General features: G+C 43.6%; 5 protein-coding genes across 9 annotated transcripts in view; 2 read left to right on the top strand and 3 right to left on the bottom strand.

Annotated features, from left to right (window-relative positions):
• Positions 1-11,545, bottom strand: part of LOC6608018 — a 30,262-nt gene extending 18,717 nt beyond the window's left edge. Inside the window, exon 1 of one of the 2 annotated variants that reach the window (XM_032716947.1) lies at positions 11,463-11,545. The gene's annotated coding sequence lies outside the window, so the exon portion shown is untranslated. Of the gene's footprint in view, positions 1-85; positions 1,159-11,462 lie in introns of those variants that run through there. The other variant, XM_032716948.1, reaches the window with a different exon arrangement.
• Positions 11,546-11,937: 392 nt separating this feature from the next.
• LOC6608017 (ATPase ASNA1 homolog) lies at positions 11,938-13,805 on the top strand. Of its 3 annotated transcripts, none has more exons than XM_032716975.1 (5): positions 11,938-12,485; positions 12,545-12,662; positions 12,748-13,188; positions 13,248-13,580; positions 13,721-13,805. In XM_032716975.1, exons 1-5 carry the CDS (start codon positions 12,373-12,375, stop codon positions 13,724-13,726), a joined length of 1,011 nt encoding a protein of 336 aa, XP_032572866.1. In that variant the 5' UTR covers positions 11,938-12,372; the 3' UTR covers positions 13,727-13,805. The 3 variants fall into 3 exon arrangements, with proteins under 3 accessions (XP_032572866.1, XP_032572865.1, XP_032572864.1); XM_032716974.1 differs by having other exon boundaries at positions 13,248-13,618; positions 13,672-13,805; XM_032716973.1 differs by lacking the exon at positions 13,721-13,805 and having other exon boundaries at positions 13,248-13,688.
• On the bottom strand, positions 13,752-16,170 carry LOC6608016 (glycerol-3-phosphate dehydrogenase, mitochondrial). The gene has a single exon (XM_002032728.2). The coding sequence runs from the start codon at positions 16,056-16,058 to the stop codon at positions 13,917-13,919; it is 2,142 nt and encodes a 713-aa protein (XP_002032764.2). The 5' UTR covers positions 16,059-16,170; the 3' UTR covers positions 13,752-13,916.
• Positions 16,160-18,613, bottom strand: LOC6608015 (cytochrome b5). The gene is made up of 2 exons (XM_002032727.2): positions 18,399-18,613; positions 16,160-16,766 (listed from the first exon to the last, which is right to left on the bottom strand). Exons 1-2 carry the CDS (start codon positions 18,516-18,518, stop codon positions 16,482-16,484), a joined length of 405 nt encoding a protein of 134 aa, XP_002032763.1. The 5' UTR covers positions 18,519-18,613; the 3' UTR covers positions 16,160-16,481.
• A 629-nt stretch (positions 18,614-19,242) lies between these two features.
• LOC6608014 (zinc-type alcohol dehydrogenase-like protein C1773.06c) lies at positions 19,243-25,733 on the top strand. 2 transcript variants are annotated; one of them, XM_032714437.1, is made up of 3 exons: positions 19,243-19,367; positions 23,977-24,804; positions 24,872-25,733. In XM_032714437.1, the coding sequence occupies exons 2-3, from the start codon at positions 24,077-24,079 to the stop codon at positions 25,287-25,289; spliced, it is 1,146 nt and encodes a 381-aa protein (XP_032570328.1). In that variant the 5' UTR covers positions 19,243-19,367; positions 23,977-24,076; the 3' UTR covers positions 25,290-25,733. The 2 variants fall into 2 exon arrangements, with proteins under 2 accessions (XP_032570328.1, XP_002032762.1); XM_002032726.2 differs by lacking the exon at positions 19,243-19,367 and adding an exon at positions 22,686-22,938.
• The last annotated feature ends 313 nt before the right edge of the window (positions 25,734-26,046 follow it).

The raw sequence follows: 26,046 nt of genomic DNA, 5'->3' as shown, positions 1-26,046 counted from the left end.
TCTATTAATTAAATAAACGCTTTGAAGGTGGCAATTAGGGAGGCACCACTGTCTACATGGACGTGTCTCTGTATGCGTTACTTACATATCTCAATTGCTGTCGCTTGTCTGCTCACATTTGGCGGTTGTCGCTGCTGTTGTTGCTCGTGTTGCTGTTGTTCTCGCTTGTCGTTTGTCTCGGCCTTATTATTGTTATTGCAGTTGTTGCTGCTGCTGCTGTGCTTGTGTTTGTTGTAGTGGGTGCTGTTCGTCGGCAGCCAGCATCAATCTCCGTCCAGCATTTTGGCATCTTTATGTTTCGCTGCTTCTTCTCCTCGATTTCGGCTCTGTTTGTTTGCCTTGCCTTTGGGCCATACACCTCAGCGTGGTTGGGTTTATATTTTATTTATTTCGTGCGGTGGTTTTGTGTTTTTTCGCCAAAAATATGAACCTCCTTCGGGCAAGTGAGTGTGCGTGTGTACTCCTGTTGGTGTATGTCTCTCTGTGTGTGTGTGTGTGTGTTTGCCTTGATATTTTAAGTATCCTGTTTGTGCGCTGCCTGCTCCTCCGGCTGCTGTTCCTAATTCTTCTGTTGCCTACTTATTCGCCCGCTTTTCCTCTTCTTCTTATTTGCGTAAATAGAACTCACGTTTACGTTTCTTGTGTTGGTAAATTAACTTTGATTACTGGCTGGCTGGTTGTTCTGGCCTCCTTTTGTGTATTGTTGTTATCAATATTATAGCAAAATATATAATCCACTTTCGATTCAGGTGCAAATAACAAGGTGCAGTTTACAGCTAATTTATTGTCGCATTGTCATTCTCACTCACTCACTCTCTACCTCTTCCTGTGTCCCTTTCCCCGTCCCTCTTGCTCACACACTGTGCTTTCACACACTTTTACAGTTAGCCTGGTGTATTGTCCTGCTGCTTCCTCTTCTTCAACTGCTTGAATTTCACTCAAGTTAGACTCTCTCCCCGCTCACCCCCTCCCTTCTCTCTGCCTAGCCCAAAGCGTTTTTTGTTGTGATACTAGAGCTGTGTGTTGTATATTCCGTGTGTAGCTTTTCAACTGGCTGCTCGGCTGCTGATGCTGTTGTTGCCGTTGTTGTTGTGCTGTTGTTGTGGGCCACTACAGCTGCTGCTACTCCTTTTTGCTGCACGCGCCGCCTCGGTTAGCACGTGCTGTTGGCCACGACGTCAGTCAACGACAACCGCCTACGCACTGCAGGCGCCGAATCGGCGACGCTGGAATTTCAATTACAATTTTCACAGACTCAGACAGCCTCTCTCTCGCTCTTTGTCCAAAGGTCCTTCTCTTTGGCAGTGGTGAGTTTGCTGGTAGAAAGAGAGCGCTTCAAGATGAGGCTGTAGCTTAATTTCCAAGGCATCCGAAGTTTTTGCAACAGATAAGTGGATTATTCAAAAGCTTATTGCTTTCACTTACAGTTGAAGGCAAATGTTCTGGTTAAGTACTTCAAAGAAAGGCTAACTAATAAAGCCGGTAACGTTTAATACTCGAGTTAACATATACAAAATGTTTACTTTTCTATATTGTTTTGTACAGTTATTTAACATTTTTAATAAAACTATTAATATTACCTATAAACGGGCATAATTGAAAGCCATACTTTCTTAAGGAAGAACATTGAACATTTTGCAAAATTACGTATACGACTAGTTGTACCTTGAAGAAGCTTAGTCAAAAATGTCACTATTACTAACAATGTAATAGAAGCTTGGACAATTATTGTGATTATTAGAGACTTTTACCAGGGGGCTACAAAATGTTAAACAAAAGTCTTCAACATAATTTCGAAAAATTTCAAAGCAATGACAGTTCTACATTCTAAATATTTTATTTTTAAACGTTATTTTATCGCGGTCAAAACTGCGTATAATCAATATTTAAAGACGCGTGCATTTCACCGTCCTAAGATTAAAAGTGAAAATATAAAAAAAATAATTCTAAAAAACTTATTTACTAAAGATAAATTTGCTAAACAATCTCTCTTAACGCAAAAGAGAGAGCGAGGCGAAGAGATAGAAAGCGAGCGCCGAAGCTACCACACTTGGATGGCTGTGGAAGGAAAGTGAAAGCCATTTGCCGGCTGACAGCTGGCATCCCTCTCCTCCTTAGGACTCTCCGCTCACACCCACCATCCGCCAAGGTGAGTGAGCAAGGCGGTTATGAGGAGGGTTGCGGGTTCACCTCTGCTTGGATAATGCGCTTTGTGTGCGAATTAAGATTCCATGTTGTTGGCTCCTACTACTGTGTGGTGTACTTGCGTTTGCACTTGTGTGTGTTTATTTCCCTTAATGCTCCAAGCCCTCTCTTTTACTCGCCCTCTCTTTCTTGTATCGCACTCCCAACTGAGTAAAAACTAAAGACAAAAGATAAAGCAACAACAAGTGAGGAAGTCATAAATTTAGCCAACGGTTAACAGGTGCAATTGAAATCGCCCTTAGAGGCAGATAAATGCACTGACTTGCGACGCCTGCAATCGTGTGTGTGTGTGCGCGCATCCTTGTGGCGCCCCAAGGTACTAAAGTCCTAGAAACAGTTATCTAACGGTGATATATCATTTGGACCACCGGAAAACGTATTGCTCAATTAAATTTTGTGTGATTTTTGAACTTATCTACGAGTGCGCTAATTATCCCCAGCAGGGGATCAATCATATTCAGCGCCTGTCGACCCTTGCTCAATTTATCAAGACGTGGCCTACTCACCGCCAAATCCTTGTCAGTCTGCTGCAACTGGAGCGCCGAGGTCCTCGAAGTGCACTGCTCGACGGCTAGGGCCCAATTCAAAGTCACGGCCAACAGCGACGGCCGCTAATCGAAATTCCGCAACGGAGTGTCGCTTACGTTGGAAATTTATGCAGAAATGCGAGCTGTGAGTCAGCGGGATTTCAGCGAGGGAAAACTGAGTGACGCGCTGTCAGCGGAGCTCGGAAAACTCCGTTGGCAGGACAGCCTGTTGCATGCCACCCGACGACCGCCCACCACCCATCACCCACAACCCACTTCGGATGAGTGGCAGCTCGGCGTGGCGTTAATAAGCGCCTGCTCCCACGGCAAATCCCCCCAAGGGCCACTTGAACCGGGAGTGCCCACTATGCTGTTGTTTAATGAAAGCTTTCATCACAGGTTGTCCATTAGGTTTGAGTCTAAGCAAACACGTTGACCCTTGGAAAACCCCAAATGGTTAATCACACTGCGCCGCAGCGCAAGAGAGCAAGTTGTATCGGCCTTAAAGCACTGTGTGCCCTACAATTTTGTACCTTTTTGTAGATTTTTGATAACATTATACACAGCTTTTTGACAAACCTCATTCAAACTATTCTAAGCCAAAAAAACTAATGTTTTGTTTAAAATAGTTCAATAACAACGGAGAACTGTGTACTTTTAGTTTATAGCATTGACATAGAATTGTAGAAAGAAGATTTCATTTAAGGGGGTATTTTAGACCACAAATAAAATTCTGTTTCTGTATCGACTGTTAGATACCCGTTAATCAGATAGTTATAGATATAAATTCAATAAATATAGCGCTGAAGTATGCAAAATTAAAAGCATTAGCATTTCTATAAAATGAGTCTTAATAGTCAATAAATAACGTTAATAGGTATCTGATAGTCGAGGACATTCACCATAGCGCTCTCTCTCGTTCTTTTTAAGTTTCAGACATGCCGAAAAGTGCATGTGATATCGAAGGCTTTGTGGCGAAGGCCTATTAATTTAAACTTTGTTTCCAAAACGCTCCTATTGTTAGGTGCCGTAGAGAATTTTAAGGCTCCAGTAAGTCCTTCCTTCGCATCCGCATTTTGGAGCTGCGGCATATTGAGAGTGCAGCAAACGGCGGACGACGGCAGCAAGGAATGCCATAAGGACTCCAAAACTTTCCACTTGCCACGCCAAACTAATCGGATTTAATTTAATTAGTTGCTCAAAGGCAGCGAGCTGCGTGGAAAACACCGGCGGCGCCGCAAGTTGCGAGAAGTGCGGAGTACTTTTTCATTACCTTTTTGCCAGAACAGGGGGCAAATAGCCGCATGTCGCGCGGCAAATTGTCAGGTGCTAAGCTTTGATAAAGTGCGCCCTCCAAGGACTCGGAGGACTCCAGGGACTCGAGGGACTCGAAGGACAATGAATATAAAGCTAAGCTCGGCCAGGTGAAATGCGGCGAAAAAGCCCCAAACAAAATGCAGACAGAAAGATTTATTAAACGCGGCGCGAGAGTGCCTTTCTCAATGTTTGTTTTTTAAAAACATACATTCTACGTTTATGCGAAGAGTGTTTTTGTGGCTACATGTTGTAAAAATAATGTATTTTATGTATTATGTATTTTATTTATATCTGTTGAACTATGAAATTTAATTTGCATCAAAAATTATCCTCTTTAAACATAGTACCATTAAATGAATTTAGCTTTTTTATGTCAATAGCTAATGTTGCGTATATAGAAATATTCATACATTTAAAAAAAAAATTGTACATTGAAAAACTACGTCTTTCGATTTAATATTTGATTTAGCAACACCTATGAATGCATTTCTAACATATCCGTAGCAAAAATTATCAAAAAACAAACTTAATATTACATATTTAGATAAAATATTAAAAATTTAAATATTCAACTGAGGTAAACAGTAAGTCATGGCTTGGACGAAGGATCACTTTCCAGATTCAAAACCAACTAACGCATAAACCACATACATAGTACATATAAAAATGTGGAGTTCCTAAACTTTGACACATAAACGAAGCGAAATGTCTTTCCCCTCCCCTTTCACCAGCACAGGTCAAAGTTTCCCGTTGAAAGTTTAGTATGGCAAGTTGCGGGAAAGGTGCCAGGGGGTGGAGAAGCTCAGGTAACGGTAACTGAAACGTTGCCATCGCTGATTTCAAGCAAATTGGCCGTCCATGTGTGTGAGTGCGTGTGTGTGAGCTGGGTTTTTGTTTATGGAAAGTGTTATTGTTTGACTTTGAACTTTCCGCTTGTTTGCTGTCCTTACGCCTGTGGCTGTGTGTGTGAGAGTGTGAGTGTGTGCTTTGGACCAAAGCCGAGAATGGCCCAAACAATATAATAAAATTTAATGCGCTCATATTAAATGGGCCAACAAACGCACGCACGCACAGGCTTGCAAAAAGCGGATCTCGAAAACCCAGGGCTGGGCAAATAAATAAATCATCCAGCCAACTTTATCGCTTTATTTTAAAACGCACTGCCAAAATGATTGAATCGTTTCAGTCGCAAAAAAACGGATTTACATACATATGAGGCAAAAACACTCTTGTTTTTTCACCAAGCTATTTGTTCTTCATTTTTTTCAGTTCAACTTTTAACGGCCGTAAATGGGTTTTCAATAAGCCGTTCTGTATAAAAATAAAATGTATTTTTGGTTGTACAATATATTTTAAGCTTGCCGATAAGTTAATATCTAGAAATTGTTAAGCGTGTGTCATTTTACCGTTAATTGATCTGTTTTTAATTTAGCTGCTTAAACAGGCGATAGGAAAACTTTCTCATCAACTTTGATAACATATTTCGCATTCAATATCGATTATGATAAACTTTCTTACGTATTTAGGGGCCACATAAGTGGGCACAGCGCAAAACAGAAAACAAGTATTAAAGTTTAACAGTTCACAGTTAGAATAAAAAGAAATTAGCTGAATTAAAAATAATCGAATTTATAATTTAAAGTAACAGAGAAAGATATAGTCAACTGTCCCAACTATCAGATATCCATTCCTTAGCTAAATAGAGTGCGAGGGAGATGGAAGTATGCAGCAAAGGGAACGTTTTTTAGCTCCACCTAGCGGCGGTTACAGTTTGACCTACTAACATTAACTGTTTAATGCCTGATCAGATTTAAGCATATTTCATCCAAAACACTTTAGGTAATTACATATAAAAAAATCAAAAATATCAAAAAAGCTTCCTATCCAATACTACATATGTACATTGCATCGAATCTTGAATACTCTTTTGATGTATGGTAAGCACGCACAAACCAATGACCAATATAATCACTATTATAATGACTGAGCAAGCCTTTGTACTATATAAATCCCTTCAATCTAATATTTATTTAAATGAAATTAATTAAATTTATATTTAAATTGATTTATTTAAAACTATATTAAAACTGTATTTATCCATTATTAGTATATATGTATGTCGGCGCGGGCAGTTCGTGCTGTGTATGAGTGTGAGGCATTTCCCACGAATCTGGCCGACGCGGGCAGTTCGTTGTATGAGTGTGAGGCATTTCGCAGGAATGTTATTTCATCATTATTTGGCAATTGCATCAGCCTCTAATTGAGTTGCGATTGGCTGATGGCATTTGGTAGTTTTGGAAGGTACCGTTTTAGCGCGGCGACAGCGCCACAACGCTGTCGCCGAGCGTGGTTCGATGGTAGGCACAAAAGAAGAAGTGTGCGACGCAAGTCAGTTCAATTCTAGACTTCGACCACCGAAACTCGCTGCGCGATTAGAAAATGGAACAGTTTAATGACGCGTTTATATCAGAAGTGGGATCGGGCTCGGCACCTAACAACGAAGCTGAGCCGTGGAAAGCTCTAATAGAGTTGCAAAATAAAAACTTAACAGAACTCGTTAAAACATTTCAAGCAACGATTTCCGAAAAAACAAACAAAATCGCGGTTGTGCTGCCAAAATTCAATGCAGACCTTGTTGGCGCCGATGCGTCGGCATGGTGCTCTACTGCGAACATTATTTTGGCAGAAAATGATATAAAAGGTAGTGCCCTTGTGACGGTGTTAAGTGCAGCGATGGAAGGTAGTGCCTCACAATGGCTTGCGCGGACTTGTTATCCAGAAATGAATTGGCCCGAGTTCAAGCAACTATTCATTCAACAGTTCACTAATGTTGAAACACCAGCGGCTATGTTTCTGACAATGCTAACTAACAGTCCGAGCGACGGTGAATGCCTTTCGAATTATGCTGGTCGTATGATGACGTCGCTTATGGTGAAATGGCGTGAAATGGATGTAGAGGAGATCGCAGCTTCCGTAACGCTTGCTAGGCTGGCTCAAGTTGATAGCAGATTGCAGCGCATGACCTTCACCTCAAATGTGCGCACCAGAAGTGATTTGCAAACCGAGTTAAAAGCATTCACATTCAACAAAAGGAAGATGACGTCGCGGGAAGAAATGTCTTTGCTTGACATCAAGAGGCAAAAACTTTCAACAATTAAGTGTCACTTCTGTGGAAAGTTAGGCCACAAGATCAACGAATGCAGAGTTAGACAGCTGCAAAATTTTTCGTCTCGTGCTATGGACCGTAATGGCAGCAGCGCATTTGGTCACCGTCAAAAATCTGATGTAACCTGCTTCAAGTGTGGAGAGCGTGGCCATATTTCTACACAATGCAGTAAACAAAAAACGGACAACAGCAAGGATACACATACTGTAAAGAGAGTGCAACTGTGCGAAGTTGTTGAGCCTAAAGGAGAGATGGTTCATCAAGGAATGACATTTGCTACAACGTTTGACTCTGGCGCGGAGTGTTCATTAATCAAACAACAGATAAGTGCTAAGCTAGCTGGTAAAAGATTAAATAATGTTGTGAGGTTGGAAGGTATTGGCAATGGCAGCGTTTGCAGCACATTGCAAATACTTACCAACGTAAATATTAATAATTATCAGATTGAGATTTTGTTTCATGTTTTAGACAATAATTATATGAAAAATGACATAATTATTGGTCGAGAAATATTGTCGCCTGGATTTAATGTCATAATTTCACCAGGGAAATTTGAAATTGTTAAAACAAAAACTGTTAATAATTGTGTTAACGAAGATAAATTTTATGACTTAGACACAGGTCTTGTTGGTGAAGACTGTGATGAATTAAAAAGTTTGTTGGAAAATTATTCAAAATATTTTATCAATGGGATTCCTTTGTCTAGAGTTAGTTCGGGTAAAATGAAAATTAAACTAAATGACCCAAGAAAAATTGTCCAAAGGAGACCATACAGGCTCAGTCCAAGTGAAAGGGAATTGGTTCGAAATAAGATTAGGGAGCTATTGGAATGCAAAGTAATAAAGCCGAGTTGCTCACCCTTCGCAAGTCCCATAATGCTGGTAAACAAAAAAGACGGCTCCCATCGCTTGTGTGTAGATTACCGGGAATTAAATGGTAATACCGTTGCAGATAGATACCCTTTGCCCCTTATATCAGACCAGATAGCCAGGCTTCATGGAGCAAAATATTTCACATGCTTAGATATGGCAAGTGGATATTATCAAATACCCATGCATGAAGACTCAGTAGAGTGTACAGCGTTCGTCACTCCAGACGGACAATATGAATTCTTAGCAATGCCGTTTGGGCTTAAAAATGCGCCTTCAGTTTTTCAGCGTACCGTTATACAAGCCCTGGGAGATCTTGCTAATACATTTGTGGTCGTTTATATGGACGACGTAATGGTGGCTGCTTCAACGAAAACTGAGGCTTTAGAGAGATTAAAGATTACTCTTGACTGTCTTACGTGTGCCGGATTTTCCTTTAATATAAAAAAAATGTTCTTTTCTTAAGTCAACAGTACAATATTTGGGATATGAAGTGAGTGCAGGTGAAATTCGTCCAAATCCGCTTAAAATTGCTGCGTTAACTGCATTACCACCTCCTCAGTCGATCCCAGCTTTAAGACAATTTATAGGGCTGGCGTCTTATTTTAGGCAATTTATTCAAGGATTTTCTTGTTTTATGAAGCCCTTATATCTGTTGACCTCAGGGAAGAACGAGTTTGTTTGGGAACCAGAACATGAGCAAATAAGAAAGAAGGTTGTCTCTATACTTACACAGAAGCCAGTCTTGGTAATTTTCGACCCGCAGTATCCAATCGAGTTGCATACTGATGCAAGTTCTCGTGGATACGGTGCCATCTTGTTACATAAAATCAACAACAAGTCGCATGTCATTGAATATTTCAGTAAAGCTGCTTCACCTGCAGAGTCTCGGTACCATTCTTACGAATTGGAGACTCTTGCTGTTGTTTTGTCCATAAAACATTTTCGCCATTATTTACTGGGTAGAAATTTTGTTGTTTTCACTGACTGTAATTCCCTTAAGGCATCAAGGACTAAACATGATCTGTCTCCTAGGGCGCAAAGATGGTGGGCTTACTTACAATCGTTTACGTTTGAATTACAGTATAGAGAAGGTAAACGAATGGCTCACGCTGATTTCTTTTCAAGAAATTTACCTTCAACTAAGTTGCTGGCCACAAATTGTAAAGCTTCTGAAAAACGAGTTTGCTTGGCAGAAATTTCCAGCAACTGGCTTTTGGCTGAACAACGTCAAGATTCAGAAATAGTTAGCATCGTAAAGAAATTAAAAGACAATTCTCTTTCCATAGACGTTGCAAAAACTTATGAGTTGAGAGCAGGAATACTTTATAGAAAAATTCAGCGTAATGGTAGAACTCGATCCTTAGCAATTGTTCCTCGAGTGTTTAGATGGTCCGTGATAAACCAAATTCATGAATCGATTATGCATTTAGGATGGGAAAAGACGCTAGACAAGGCCTATGACTATTATTGGTTCGATAATATGTCCAAATATATTCGAAAATTTGTTGAAAATTGTATCACCTGCAAAATGTCAAAGTCCTCTTCTGGCAAAATTCAAGCTAGTCTTCATCCTATACCAAAAGTAAGCACACCTTGGCATACTATTCACATAGACATAAGTGGGAAGTTGAGTGGGAAGTCTGATCAAAAAGAGTATATCATCGTTCAAGTAGATGCCTTTACTAAATTTGTTTTGTTAACTCACACCCTTAAAATAGATGCTGAAAATTGCATAAATGCTGTGACGGCGGCAATATCTTTATTTGGAGTACCAAATCGTATAATAGCAGATCAGGGTAGGTGTTTTGCTAGCACAAGATTCAGTGAGTTTTGTGCACAACAAAAGATAAATTTGCATTTGATTGCAACAGGTGCAAGCAGAGCAAATGGGCAGGTTGAACGCACTATGTTTACTTTGAAAAATTTATTAACCGCAGTCGAAACTAGCAGCAGGTCTTGGCAAGATGCATTGGGAGAAATTCAGTTGGCCTTAAACTGTACGGTGAGCCGAGTGACAAAGGCAAGTCCTTTAGAATTATTTATTGGTAAAGTTGCTCGACCATTGGGGTTACTTCCACTCTGCGACACGGTTGATGAGATTGATTTGCCAGCAGTACGAGCTCAAGCAAGTCAAAATATTTCGGCTTCAGCAACATATAGCAAGACACAATTTGATAAAAACAAAGCTAGAGTTGTGGAATGCAAAGTTGGCGATTTCGTATTATTAAAAAATGAGGAGAGGCATCAAACAAAGCTTGACCCAAAGTTTAGAGGCCCTTTTGAAATAACGGAATTATTAGACGGGAATAGGTATGTGCTGAGGTCATTGACAAACAATAGGAAATATAAATATGCCCATGACGATGTGCGGAAAATGCCAGATGGTTATGTACCAGTTGAATATGAAAATGTTGGAAATGAAACTGTTGAAACAGACAGTAGTCAAAATGTTGAAAATGAAACTGTTGAAACAGACAGTAGTCAAAATGTTGAAAATGAAACTGTTGAAACAGACAGTAGTCAAAATGTTGAAAGTGAAACTGTTGAAACAGACAGTAGTCAAAATGTTGAAAGTGAAACTGTTGAAACAGACAGTAGTTAAAATATTAAAAGTTAAACTGTTGAAACAGACAGGACAGGGGTCCTGTAGCCTGAAGGGCTAGAAATGAAATGCAAGCACAAATGCAAAACAGTTGTTTTGATCATGGCGTGTAGAGCATAAGATATGATGTTTAAAATTTTTTTTTAGGTTTAAGGATAATAAAAAAAAAAAAAAAAAAAAAAAAAAAAAATAATAATAATAATAATAATAATAATGAATGAATTTGAAGATTACGTTTGTCAATGTTTAGTAGCGGTTTTGTAAGAAAACTTATCCTTGTTAAACTGAAATTTTTATAATTTGTTAATAAAAATGTTTTATGTATATCGCAAAGTATATTTTGGAAGTATTGCACGAGGTCGTGTAATGGTCAGGATGGCCGTGTCGGCGCGGGCAGTTCGTGCTGTGTATGAGTGTGAGGCATTTCCCACGAATCTGGCCGACGCGGGCAGTTCGTTGTATGAGTGTGAGGCATTTCGCAGGAATGTTATTTCATCATTATTTGGCAATTGCATCAGCCTCTAATTGAGTTGCGATTGGCTGATGGCATTTGGTAGTTTTGGAAGGTACCGTTTTAGCGCGGCGACAGCGCCACAACGCTGTCGCCGAGCGTGGTTCGATGGTAGGCACAAAAGAAGAAGTGTGCGACGCAAGTCAGTTCAATTCTAGACTTCGACCACCGAAACTCGCTGCGCGATTAGAAAATGGAACAGTTTAATGACGCGTTTATATGTACATATATGCATGTAAGCAGTATAAGACTGAGTACATACCTTTCATAATTTCATAATTCCCGCTTGAATTATCGTCAAAATATATCTGATTCAAGTGCAGATCAAATGTTTTTTTAATTAAGTTGTATCCAATGTTGGCACTCCACTCACAATCACATCCACAGAGTCACTTAAAAATGGTCTAGCTCCTCGAATAAGTATTATGTTTCAGCGCAGCTTCCGTATTCCGCGATAAGAGGAAATATATCTAATTACGCCGAGTTCAGTAAACGACAAAACTAGGCGGCAATGGACGGAAATCGATGGGGTTTTAGGGCGAAGCACATAATGATACAAAGATACCGAAAATGGAAGCTATTTAACGCGGACGCCCAACGGAGGAGGTGTTTTCACAAATATTTTTAGTAGTCCATAGCCCCACGGTTTTGTGCTCCCTTGCTGCTCGCATTTTCTCGCCGACACTTGGGTTTTGATAAGCTCGCGATTTGCACAATTAACAGTGTCGGGTAGAGCGGGCGCGGGGAACGCGGGGACGGGTCAAGCATCCGCGGCACTTATTGTGTTTTTCTTGGGCTGCGAGCGCGCTTTGTTATTAAATGTAATAGGCACGATAAAAGCAGCGGAGCTTTGAGCATGTACGCAGCAATAGATATCTGAATGTTATGTTGCTATTGTTATAACAATTAGTTAAAACTTATGTTAGTTACTCAACGCTAGCAGTTTTGTTCTCACTTTGTCAAGGAAAATTTTAATTTCAAATAATTTTACTTTGGCGCCAAATGAGCTTCCATCCCTGGCAGTGCTTCGTGATCAGCTGATTTCAGTGCCTATCAACTTATACGTATGCATACCAAAAACGGTCACTCTGCACTCCAGAATTCATATTCATTGCTTACAAGCAATTATTAATTTCAACTAAATTCCTACGTGTCTCGCTTTAGTGGGCATTATGGCCGACAATTTGGAGCCCCTGGAGCCCAGCCTGCAGAATCTCGTCGAGCAGGACTCCCTCAAGTGGATCTTCGTGGGCGGAAAAGGCGGCGTGGGCAAGACGACTTGCAGGTGAAACAACAACAACAAGCCAACTTTCCCGGTCGATCTAATTAATCTTCGTTTTATAGTTCTAGCCTGGCCGTTCAGCTGTCGAAAGTGCGCGAATCCGTGCTGATCATATCCACAGATCCGGCGCACAACATATCGGATGCATTCGATCAGAAGTTCACCAAGGTGCCCACAAAGGTTGGTGGAAAATTCCGGAAATGAAGTCATTTATCATTGTATATGCTAAACTAAAACACATGCGAATTCCTTTTTCGCAACCCAGGTTAATGGCTTCGACAACCTGTTCGCCATGGAAATCGACCCAAATGCCGGTCTCAACGAGCTGCCCGAGGAGTACTTCGATGGCGAAAACGAGGCGCTGCGCGTGAGCAAGGGCGTCATGCAGGAGATGATCAACGCCCTGCCCGGCATCGACGAGGCGATGAGCTATGCGGAGGTGATGAAGCTGGTCAAGGGCATGAACTTCTCGGTAGTCGTCTTCGACACGGCGCCCACGGGACACACGCTGCGTCTGATTGCATTTCCCCAGGTGGTGGAGAAGGGGCTGGGCAAGCTGCTGCGGCTCAAGATGAAGGTGGCGCCCCTGCTGTCACAGTTCGTCTCCATGCTGGGCATGGCTGATGTGAACGCGGACACACTCTCCCAGAAGCTGGACGACATGCTGCGCGTAATCACCCAAGTTAACGAGCAGTTCAAAAACCCAGTACGTAGAAACATGTAATTGGCTCTTGCAACGCCTAATCCGCATTCTTCCTTCGACAGGATCAAACTACATTCGTGTGCGTGTGCATAGCAGAGTTCTTCTCGCTGTACGAGACGGAACGACTCGTGCAAGAGCTAACCAAGTGCGGCATCGACGTCCACAACATCATTGTAAACCAGCTGCTGTTTCTGCAGAAGTCGCACGACTCGTGCAGCATGTGCGCCTCCCGCTTCAAGATTCAGGAAAAGTACCTGGACCAGATTGCCGACCTGTACGAAGACTTCCACGTAACCAAGTTGCCGCTCCTCGAGAAAGAGGTGCGCGGCCCAGAGAGCATCCGTTCCTTCTCCGAGAACCTTATGAAACCCTTCGACCCCAAGGCAGAGCCCAAGGAATAGGATAGCCCGTCCAACCCTTTACCCATCCGTTTGTAAGTTTCTTCCTTAGTTTGTGTGAACAGAAAGTGCGTAAAATAAATTAAAGCTTCTCCGAGAACCTTATGAAACCCTTCGACCCCAAGGCAGAGCCCAAGGAATAGGATAGCCCGTCCAACCCTTTACCCATCCGTTTGTAAGTTTCTTCCTTAATTTGTGTGAACAGAAAGTGCGTAAAATAAATTAAAGCTGAGGCAGCGATCCCCGAAGGGAATTGCTTCGACGTGTAATCCGTGGACAATGGTCAACGGATGCAGTATTCCGAAGAGGAAATGGTTGCAACGAATGATACTTTCAAAGACCGCCTCCGGCACGCTCCATTTGCATTACGGTGGGAAAGTTGCTGCCTTGCATCTGCTTTTTGTGGTCCAGATACAGCCGTGCGTAGCGCAGGTACTCGGTGTTGCCCTGCACAATAGCCGACATGAGCAGGAGGAACTCGTACAGGTTCACCTTGCCCTGGGCATGGACATCAATGTCCCGCAGGACATCGTGCATAAGGTCGACGGGCACCTCCTTCACGCCCATCGTTTTCATGGCCCTGCAGCAGTCCGCAATCGACACGTACCCCGTATTGTTCTCATCCATTTGCCTGAACTGCCCGGCAAACTTGCGCACTTGGCGCACGCTCATCTTGATGGGAATGTTCATCTGCGAGGCGCTCTCCTTGGTCAGCTGGCCCATCTGGGAGTTAAGGAAGGTGCGCGTCTGCCGGATCTGCTTTTTAATTTGATCTCGCGACCAGTTCAGCTCCTTGGCCATGATGTTGGCCACTTGCGGCAGTATCTCCTCGGCCACTTGCACATTTAGAAAGGCCACTCGCAGTCGCCGAGCCACCATGTCCTCTAGCGTGCAAGCGAAGTCGCGAACGCCCTGCTTTACCTCCGCCTCGATGTACGGGAACTCCGAGTGAAGTCGCTTGCCCACAATGGGCCATGCCTTTCCGCTGCTGTCCGCACTCACGGCCACTTTGAAGGCATTCGATCCGTACGTGTTCGATAGGTGCTCAGCAACGTCACGCTCCATTCCAAAGTCCTGAACCAGCCGGATGAACATCTTCGGACTCCAGCCACTGGCTCCGTCCAGTTTGCAGGACTCTGCGGTCACCGATTCCTTACGCAGCGGTGAAAGATCTCCATACCGGATGGCGGCATTCACGGTCTTCTCAGCCAGAACCCGAAATGAGGACCACGTGCCACCAACGATGGAAAGCATGTTTCGAGGTCCTAGCTGGATTACATGGTTCTTGAAACGAGTGTGGTGCAGGGTATCGGACTGCACGGGCAGAGGTTTGTAGCCACCCCAAACGGCCAGCACATCGCATCTTCGCACATCGAAGTTGGGCGTTACAAAGTGCTTAACGCAATCCAGTAGGGACTGCACATCCGTCTCCGTGGGCTGCGTGTCCTGCTCGGGCAGATTGAGAGGCTCATCGCTGGACCCGACTAGCGTATGCCCCTGCCAGGGCAGGAAAAATATGGATCGGCCAGTGGGCGTGTGCGGGTCGAAGACGCCCACCTCCTCCGGGCAGTAGAAGCGGGGCATGACGATGATCGAGGACCAGCTGCGCGTGCAGAGCGGCTTGGCTTCCGAGTCTTCCATCTGGCGGAGGCTGTCGCTCATGTGGCCAGTGGCGTTGACCACTACCTTCGCCCGTATGCTGTACTTCTTGCCCGTGAGCTGGTCCACCGCCTCCGCGCCCGCCACATTGCCATCCTTGTTCTTGATGAGTCTGGAGACCTTCATGTGGTTGCAGATATCTGCTCCGTAACGAGCCGCAGTAAGAGCAACCGAGAGGCACATCCTGGCATCGTCGTGCTGGCCCTCGTAAAAGACGAAGGCGCCAAACAGCTCCTGGCGTCGCAGCATCGGAAATACTTCCAATGCGTCGTCGGCACTCAGATACTGAAAACTCCTGGTGGCCTTGGGCGCCATCAGGTGGTAAATCTTTAGCTTCATATAGTAGAGCGGAGCCTGCCACCAGTGGTGGACGGGCAGCAGGATGGGTACCGGCTGGCTGAGATGCGGCGCCAGCTTGCCAATGTGGCTGCGCTCCTGCAAGGAGCAGCGAACCCGCCGAAAGGCAGCCACGTCCAGACGCGAGATGGCCTGCTCCAGATCCCTGAGGCCGCCGTGCAACAGCTTGCTCGATTTGGAGGAAGTGCCGCTGCCAAAGTCATTCGCTTCCACCAGGGCGGTCTTCAAGCCCCGCGTGGCAGCGTCGAGAGCACAGCCGGAGCCCACGGCGCCGCCGCCAATGATGAGGATGTCGTAGTGGGTTCGCTTGAAGGCCTCCAGGCACATCTTTCGCGTGGGCAGCTCCCGCTTCATCTGCGGCACTGGCGTTGAGTCCGCTTGCCTTTCATCGAATCCAAAGGCGCCGTGGCCCAGCTTGGAGCTGCCCAGCATCACCGCCATCTGAATGATCTTGGCCATGGTACTACCCCCTGCTTTACACACCGAATTTGGACTATATCTGCGTGGGTCGACAATATATCTGACATCTGACCGAAGCACAAAAATTTGGACGGGTTTGCTTGCTTTTGGAAATATGTTTAATGTACATACATGCGAATAAAACTTATCGTTTTCGTTCGGTGCCTCAAATGTTGGAATATCAATGGGATAAATTACTTTAGAGTCTACACCCGCCGTCTGAAGGAATTACACGTGTAGAGGGTTGTACAAAAACGCCAAATGCCAAAAATTATCGTTAAAACTTAGCACAAATTTACTATAAAAAGCTTTCCCGCTCCACTCTCCCGCTCCTCATGTGACTCTCGAGCTCTCCGTGGATGTAGATTAACTAAGAGACTCAGGAGCGGGCTGGAAAGTCTCTGCTGGGCATTGTGGCTCCTCCTACTGCTTGGCACCGCCAAAGAAGAACTTGTAGAAGAGCGTGGCCACCAAGCACAGGACGAGGGGCAGCAGCCACGACTTCACTGAGCTCTCCTCGGTTTGCTGGTCCGTGCTCCAGGTCGGCTCCGACTTCTGGGCCACGCTTGTCCTCTCGCTCTCCACCAGCTCGCCGATTTTGTACTTCTTCATCATGTCGCGGGCATCGTTGCTATGGCCAACGTCCTCAAAGTTCTCCGTGGCATCCTTGCCGGCCTGCTCGATGAGCACCTCTTCGCCACCGGGATGCTGTCGTGAAGGAAAAGAGAGCCAGGTAAATATTCACATAAATAACTGTTGGCTGGTCTTGGATAAATGCTAATGGACGTCTGACCCTGAATTGAATATGGACCAGACAGCGAAGGTAATGGTATCAAGGTTTAAAGTCGGGAATGCTTCGCAACATCCGTTCATGCGGAAGCTATATGGTAATCTTATATACTTCCGTTGCATTGAAAGGAAAAATATCTCAAATAATTCCAGTTACAGATTTAATTTGGCATTTATAAGGCCAATAAAGTTACAGAAACTTTGATCTTCAGAACTCGAGCGAAGTTACGTTTTGATAGTACCATTATAATAATGTTGAAACTTTGTACTATAGCTTAGAGTCATGCTGAAAAAGCCGCGGGGCAAGTATGATGTAATTATTGTTACTAATTACTATTAAAAGCAAACTAGGTGTGACGCCTCAATTGTGCTGAGTGATAAGCTAAGTAATTTTAACCGAACTTTTCAAGATTGCCGAGTGCAATTGAATCGAAGATAATGCATATCTTATAATTATTTTCACAATTCTTTAAATTTTTACATAGTCCAACTTAGCTTTATCTAATTTTGATGATTATGTTGTTATTGCTGAGTTGGTTTCGATATGCCAAATCAGAACATACATATGCAGGAACATATTGCATCATTGAATAAGATTCTTTCAAATAAACTGATCATATTGAAAACCCCTAAAATCTTTTTAGATCCAGAAAACGCTCTGAAATCTGGAAGTCTAATTTGCGATTTGTCTGGTGATGCTGTACTCAGATAGCAAGGTAGCAGTAGGTAATGTTATTCCTGTAGATGGCAGAGGACCAAGCGGATCAGATTAGGGTCATGTTTTAAACATGGACTGGATGGCTTCGGCCGATAGGTGGACTGAAACTTTGGAATGGAATTATAAATGAGACGCTTGGTCACCCTCACTATTGTTATTTTCAGCATGTACCTAAAGTGCAACGTCATCGTTAGAACGGAATTTTCACGGAGCTTATCTTAGAAGAATACACGATCCCGCAGATAGCATGCTTGTGTAGTATACATATATAGTTTTGGTGATGACCCTACTGCTGCGTCAGGGTGATCCACTTTTGGGAGCCGGCGAAAGTCGATTGACGGTGCACTTGCATAAGAATCCGAATTCAAATCGGAGTCCGTAAATCAAATGAGATGCAAATGCAGACGCGGATTTCGCTTAACACTTGACCCTCGTCGCCCATCACACACACAGGCGTACCCAGATATACATACATGTATGCAAATGGATAGTTTCGCCATGTGGAGCTCTTTCGACAGCTGGGCGAAAGTGGCTGCTGGAAGTTTCGACGTCGCAGCGAATCTGCGAAATCCGGACGCAGGTCAAACTACCGTCCGGGGGTCAAAGTACAGACCTAATTGCCCCGCGATGCAAATTAGAGTCGCTACATGTGGCTACGTGGGCTTGCGCTTGTGCTGGGGCTGGGCCCATCGACGCCATTAGCTCATCGGGACAAGTGGAACCCAGATAAGGCCTAATAGCACCCGATGACCCCCATTTAGTGGAGGGAGCGGGAACGGGTGCGGGTGCGGGGCGGTGGCACTCAGCTGCGACGTGTTCCGTGCGATTCTCACCTCGTTGAGGAAGGCGGTGACGTCGTAGATGTTGTTGTGGATGAGCAGCCAGGTGTCCTTGTTCGTGTTGTGCTTGGCGACCTCGGCCCGCGTGAAAGTCTTTGTTCCCTCGCTCGACATGGTGATCACTTGTTGATTTCTACTGCGCGTTTGATTTGTGTGACGGAAAAACTATTTGTCCAGCCTCGCACGCTTTCTCCACGGCGCACGGTCTCACACAACTGGTGGCCGGCGGTCACACTGGCGCGCAGCCAGATGGCTTGTTTACACCAACGCCTATCGATATCGAATAGTGACCGTTTAGACTATGCAAATCGTTCGTGGTTTGCGGCTTATATTTTATTTTAATACATAATATCTTATAACCTCTTTATCAAGCTTATAATTTGTTTACACCACCCAACACAATATATCGTACTTGGTTAGGCGATGCGTTTGTATAGTGGATCACGTCTATTTAACTATCGACATTTAGAGAATATTGCATACTCTTGGGCGCGATAGGACCAGTGCTCAAAAGCACCTCATTTATTTTGGCGCCCATTTGAAATGTGAGAAAACCTGTCAGGGAAACAAAATATTCAAATGAAGTTACGAACAAAATTTGTAAGCAAATTTATTTTAGGCGTACCATTCAATTAATAAAAATGTATTTAGAGCGCTGCCCCAGCGAACTGGTTCCACCAGCGACGAATGCGCAGACTCGGATCTTGTATTTACACTCAAGCCCTGCCTTTATTCCATACTCGGCAAAGGAGACTTCAAAGTCAAACGTATCCTGCTGTACGCCGTGCGGCTGCGGCGCTCCTTCAATAAAAACAGTCGACACACGCATCGTAAAGAGTTTTCCCAAAGCTACAGCGCTGACCAATAGCGCAATTAAAGTTAACAACAAACTAAGCATAAATATATTGATAAGTGACGGCGGGTGTGCTTTTGATACGCAGCGCTTTTAGCTTTTTTACAAGGGTAAGTTGCGGACGAGTCCTTATTACGCAATTGGCATCCTGGAGTGGCCTACGTGCGGGGGCCATTTTCTTGGGTCCGACTTCCTTTCTGTGGTATATGTACATACCATATCCGCTTTGCTGATGCGTAATTCAAGTGACGCGATTTATGCGTTAAAAAGTTATTTAGTTTTGCCAACTTCAATCATGCCCTTGGATCCCGATGCACGCGTGTTCTGGAACCCCGTGGGTAAACAACTCTTATGGGGGACAATCCAAAACTGAGTCGAGTGGCCCGTAAATCATTCAGATTGTTTGTGTCCTCGCAAGTATCAAAAGTAGGCTCCCAGGTTATCAGCACCTGGAGCTTTAACGGGCCAGTAAACACTTACCAGCCGGGGGAGCACCTAGGAGATGTGTTAGGAGCACAGCTCGAAACAATAGCCAGCGATTTATGTATCCATTGCGGCGACTATATGCGATATTCTTGCGGTAGGCGAAAAGTGACTGATTACTTGTCAAAATAGTGAAGTATAATGCCAAAATTAGGTGTGGCGTTGTTTGATATACATATATACCTATTATAACCCATTTAAACGCAATCGACGATTGTAAATTAGTAACACACACGCGTTACTGGCGCGCTAGAGGACTACAAGAAAAACAAAGTCGGAAACTCAGATCTTGATTGCGATCGAAGGCATTATTTCCACTCACCACAAAGGTTCTAAAAATAGCCCTTTTCCTGCATATTTTTACACCGAGAGTTCCCTCCGGTTCAATTAAATTTTATGCCTCATTGCTGCATAATTGACGACATTTTCCGATCCGGGCGGGGAAAACGTGCGACAGTGGTCCACATTTTCCATGGCGCGACAGCCCCGCTAAATTTGCATTGCCAATCCGTCATTAGACTCGATTGATTCCGCCATTAAATACAATTGACTGGAATTGACCAACAAATGTTTTCAATTCAAGCGCTACAAAAAAAATTAATAAATAAATAATTCAGTAAATATTTTGCTTGCTCGATGATCTTTTGATCAGGCGATCGTGGTGATCGAGGGGGGATATACATATATTCGAGGGACGGATTTTAATTGGTCACAAAAGAGTTCGTTCAGTCGCAGTTTTTAATTGAACACATACTGTTTTTAATTGTGGCTTTTGCGAATTTCGCTTAAGAAATTGTCATGCCACTTTCGCTTTCACCTTCGACCAGATGGTTAAAAAACTTAAATATTTACCCACAAAGTCTTAAAGTTTATAAATGTTAAGTAAAACGATGATATGTAAATCTTATCCTCAAATTCAATTCCTTTGTTGACATTCTTTAAGTTTTCATATATTTTATGTTTGCATATGGCATATGTAAGTAAATAATAAGTTAATATGCAGTTTTATTCATTGATATAGGGTTGTTAACACCAATAAGTTACATTGTTTTGAATATTTTGAAAAAGTTCTGGGTAATTATTTAAATAATTCTTCTCAGTGTTGGAGGCCGTTGATTAACCCCAAAAAGTATTAATACATATGTATGAATGTACATAAATTTTTTGGTCAGGATGCAAATGTGTAAAATGTAACTGCGTAAATTTAAGGCGTATTTATAGCGGCTTATTTACGCATTCTTGTTGTTGTTGTTGTGTGGGCCGCACAAAGAAGAAAAACAAAGCTGAGGAAGGATGCCCATTTATGCATGCCTGCTGCGCCAAGGAGCGAGCGAGACAGGGAGACAAATTGAGTGAGGGAGAGAAAAGAAAAACAACGCGCTCCCTCTCTCATTCACTCACTCACTCACTCACTCACTGCGTGATTATCATGCAGCGAGCACGTGTACATGACTTTGGTTTTGTTTTGTTTGCCCCTGCCCCCTCCCCCATTATAACAAACAGTTTCTTCTCAACGTTTCATTACCATGCAAACATCCACCGTTCCTCGCTCCGCAAACACAAACAACAACAATCGCAAAAAGTTAGAGGTGCGTACACACGAACATATGTAGATACACAGATGCATAGATACAGAAAGCTAACAGTTTGATGCATTGATTGAGATAAAGAGTATTTTCCTTACCAAAAAGAAGATATGTAACTAGATTTAGCTAAATCCCCAGAACCTGAAAAGTTTAGAACATTCGCTTTCATAAAGTAACACTGTAAGTATCTATGTATCTACACACCATGCATATGTAAGTTGTTTGTTTATTTTGCTTTCGAGTGAAGGCCGCACGACGCATTTTAATTGCATATTGCAAGCGTTTGATAAATTTCCACTCGAGGCAGGCCGATATTTTCCATTTTCCACTGGAGTCCAGCTATTATCTGTTACCACCCGCCGATAATGAGAATCGGAATTGTGACGTGACTAATGGGGCATCCTCCTCCGATCTGCCTAGCAGCTTTCTAAGAAGAAGATTTTGTCATCGAAAGTTCTATTAACGGATCCTTGGCAACGAGCTCTAGATGGCTTCCGTTCTTGGAGGGGTTTTTGGTCAGCTCCTGGACTTTGTTTTGGCCATAAATCTGTCGCACGCGTTGGCCTAATGCATTTGTATGTGTAAACAAAAGATAAACAACAATCTGGTTCGAGTACACTGCTACAATATGGGGGCAACTGACATATACATATGTATCTACATATCAATTGAAGAAGTTCAAAAGCCAATTAGCAGAATATTTGAAAATATATACAAAACATATAACAAAAGCAATAGTGTGGAAAGTTTATTTCTCCAGTGGTGTAAGTAATAGTTGTCTATAAATAAATGTGAAATGCTCTGAAATTCACAAAATATGGAAATGCATTTCTATAGATGCGAATGCGGCCATGCAATCCACACAAATGAATACACTCATTTCAAACGTTTCACGCATTCCCTGCGTGCCGTGTATGTGAGCACACAGTGGCGTACAGATGCTATTACAAAGGGGGTTTGAGATTACTAAGCTGAACAAACAGAGTTTTGAAGCTAAAATTGGCAACTATGAGTGCTGATGGAATTTAAACATAAGTTTATTTATTTATCAGGGATAAATAAATTTAATTGATATATTTTATGATCTTTAGTAAACCTTTGAGATAGTTTTTCATATCCGATATAAAGAGATTGATAGTATTCTGTGAGTAATCTTTTACCATACAAACACTATCCTAAATAACCAAATATATGGTTATACTCATATGGAAACCCACGAATGGCATAGTATTATTTGGTGAATCTGCGACCCCCTTTTGCGGCGCCCCTGTGCGTGATGAGGGCGTGTGGCTGTATGAGAGTTCCACTCGTTCCATTTCCATTTTTGCTTTTTAGCTGGCGCATCGGGTGGAAGCGGCTCAGATGTTCTTTGGAAGTGCGCTGGTCAAGTCGTCGGAAAAGCGCTGAGAAGCGAATGCAGCTAAAGAAAAATCTAGCCCATTCACAAGTAAAAGTGTTAGCCAGTTTGCAATACACAACACTGTTGAGTTGCAGTAGTGCAAAAAAAAGAAAAAAAGAAAAAAGTGAAGAAATTGACACAGAACAATTACGAGGACAGCAAAATGCCGGTCGATATATGCAGTCAACCGCACAATTTGCTCAGTTCAATGAGGTAAACTATTAAACGACGCTGATTGAATTTTCCCATTCTCCGCAATCGAGCTTTCCAATTACCATGGCCTCTAAAGTGAAAATGTAATATGTGTCGGGAAAATATCTTGAGTTTGCAAGCATATAAACTTTAGAATTTCTTTTAATTTTTATTAGACTTTAATAACGTGTTAAATTTAGAGATTTTACACACAGTTTTGAGTCATAAATTCCAACGAGAAAGGAAAAATGGAAAAAATTAATTTTAATTTTTTATTTTTTTTTTTAAATAATGTTACATTTATTGCTAGCTGGTGCACTGAGATAAAAACTGATCCCTTATGGGTTTCATTAAGCACTTCCAGAGTTGAAATCATAGAAAAGTAACGAAAGTGCAAGTGGAGCAAACTCTGATATGATGTGATTCGTCACCATCTCTTATCACTGCTATCGATATTAACTAATTGAAGTGCCAGACTTCAGACCAGACTAATATCTGATATCTTTATGACAATGGCATTCCGGCTTTGCTCTATATTAACCCAATCTAATGCCCGATTCTAGCTTTATCTTTTGTCCGTTTATTGATGTGGAGTGATTCGTGTCTGGATTGTCAACAAGTCCAATACTTGACCTTTCAGATATGTGCTCACTGTAATTACCGCACACAAAAAGTAGCTACAATAATGATATTTACATCGAGAACTCTGAATTCTGGCTGGCATTGAACATCAAGATAATCGTTTAGAGTGTTCGTATTTATAGGCAAGGCGAAATAGAAATGCAAAATCATGAGGCGGCATTGAAACTATTGAGAACTACGCAATGCGACCTTGGATATGTAATACGTAATCGAAGCTATAGCAATCAAAAGCAATCAGAGATATACATATCTTTATGTAGTTATCAAAAAAGGGTAATTCTCAAGGGATATTCAATCAAAAATCATAGATATATATTCTCGGAACGAGCCAGCCAAGTTTATTGACCACTTAATCCTGCACTGGTATTTTTAGCAACACCTCTAATATGATGTATCCATTCCTTTGTCTGATTGCAGCGGAACAACAGATACCTCGTTGACGCTGAACTCATTGTCCCTGACTTCCGCTCTGCCGCCGACGGATCCCGATCACCACAATCCACACAGTTCGCACAACATGAACAAGCTGTGCCGCCAAGTGTCAATTGAGTCGCCCGGGCCGGGCGCCAAGAACTGCGTCTTCAACTTCTTCGTGCCCATCGAGGACACGCCGGCGATGGGCGCCCGTATCCGGATCGTGTGCGCCGGAGCCTGCTACCGTCGCCGCGATCGCGCCAACTCCATCACCAGCATGTCCTCAGTGTCCTCGGAGCTGAGCGACTACTGTCCGTCGGTGAACTCGATGTCCTCGCCCGCACACCAGGGCATCCGGGAGGGCTCCTTCTTTCCCGGCTTCGAGGTGGCCGGCGTCATCGAGTCCCTGGGCTCCGAGATCACCGAGGCCAACAACCGTGGCCTGCGCATTGGACAGCGCGTGATCGTCTATCCGTTCGATGAGACTCCAGCCGGCTATGCCGAGCTGCTGGTCGTGCCGGACCTGAAGCACGTGGTGCCCATTCCCGACAGTCTGCCCATGGAGGTGGCCGCCATGCTGCCGACGGGCGCCCTGCTCGCCTGGAATGCCGTCTTCAAGGCCCAGGCCGTCGTCACACAGATTCTCAGCCAGCGGGCTGCCACGGAGCCGAAGCGGAAGCCCAAGATCCTCATCGTGGGCACTGGCGGCCTGGCGCTCTGGGCCGTGCGCATCGCCTCCTATCACTTCGCCACAACTGGAGCCGACAACGTGGACATCACAGTGGCCAGTCTGCGGGACGAGGGCTTCCGCCTGGCCACAGAGATAAAAAAGTAAGCATCTCGAGGTCCCTCTGATGTGTCATGCTCTAACCATCTAACATCCTCTTCCTCCTTCCAGTGTCAGCGTGGTGCAGTGGAACGAATGCCTGTACGAGCCGCAGCTCATCGAGCGCACCAAGGACGTGTGCGGCGGAGCCGTGGACGTGGTCATTGACTTTGGCACAACCTCCAGGAGTCTGCACCGCTCGATGCACTGCCTCTCGAAGGGCGGCGTGGTGCTGATCAGCGACGAGGTGGCCGAGAAGCTGCTGCCCAAGTTCTCGCGCTTGTCGGAGCAGTACCAGCAGGAGATCATCGCCATCTCGAACGGCACCGCCGAGCAGCTGGCTGAGCTGGTGGAGCTGGTGGCCAACAAGAAGATCGAGCCTCCGCCGCACTCCGTCTTCCCCTGCGAGCAGGCGGCCGAGGTCATCGCCAAGCTGTGCAACTCCGAGATACCCGGACGCGCCATTCTCCGCTTCCACGACATAGAGTAGGCAAGGCATGGAGGCGCGGAGGGAGCGAGATCGGAGGACATGGTTCCCCATCAAGGCATTAACTCATTAAATATGGATATCTTTTAGCTGTATTCGGAAGACATCCGACAAAACAACCTGCAACCTGCGACACTCTCGAAGCGGATTCAGAAATGTGCTTATTTTGTAGGCGGTCATTGTTTTGTAACCTTAATTTTGGACTGCAGACGAACTCCTCGTTTTATTTGATTTAGCGTTTTATGCATTTTTAGTATTATGTACATATAGATTGTGATTTATTTTACTCGTAAGCCACCACCATGATTCTACTTTTGCAAAGTCACCCATCACATCGCCATATTAGCCGGAGTCGAGATCCGGCGGCTTCTTCAATGATTTTCGATTAAGCAAAAAGCCCAGCAGAAGCGGATTACAAAATAAATGTTATACATACTATACACGAAATTGTTACGCATGCGATGCAAATGTTTGATTCAATTGCTTGATGTTTGTACTCATTACGTACCCAACATTATACTCTACTCTTATTCACAAATAAAAACCATTAACTATCAATCCATGGGGCTGATCTAGGTTGCATTAGCTCTTCCTGATATTTCTTAGCTGCATCTACGAATGGTGTACTAAAATGGCAGCTAATTTTCTATATGCTACTCTGTCTTTAGCATACTGTTTATTTTTTCAGAAAATATTGTAGGCAATATCATTTGATTACAAAAAGTATTTAGGGTATCATCGCTAACATTAAATTGATGTA

This window comes from Drosophila sechellia, chromosome 2R (genome assembly GCF_004382195.2).
Source record: "Drosophila sechellia strain sech25 chromosome 2R, ASM438219v1, whole genome shotgun sequence".
Classification (NCBI taxonomy): Eukaryota; Metazoa; Arthropoda; class Insecta; order Diptera; family Drosophilidae; genus Drosophila; species Drosophila sechellia.
This window is presented reverse-complemented; position numbering and strand designations above follow the sequence as displayed.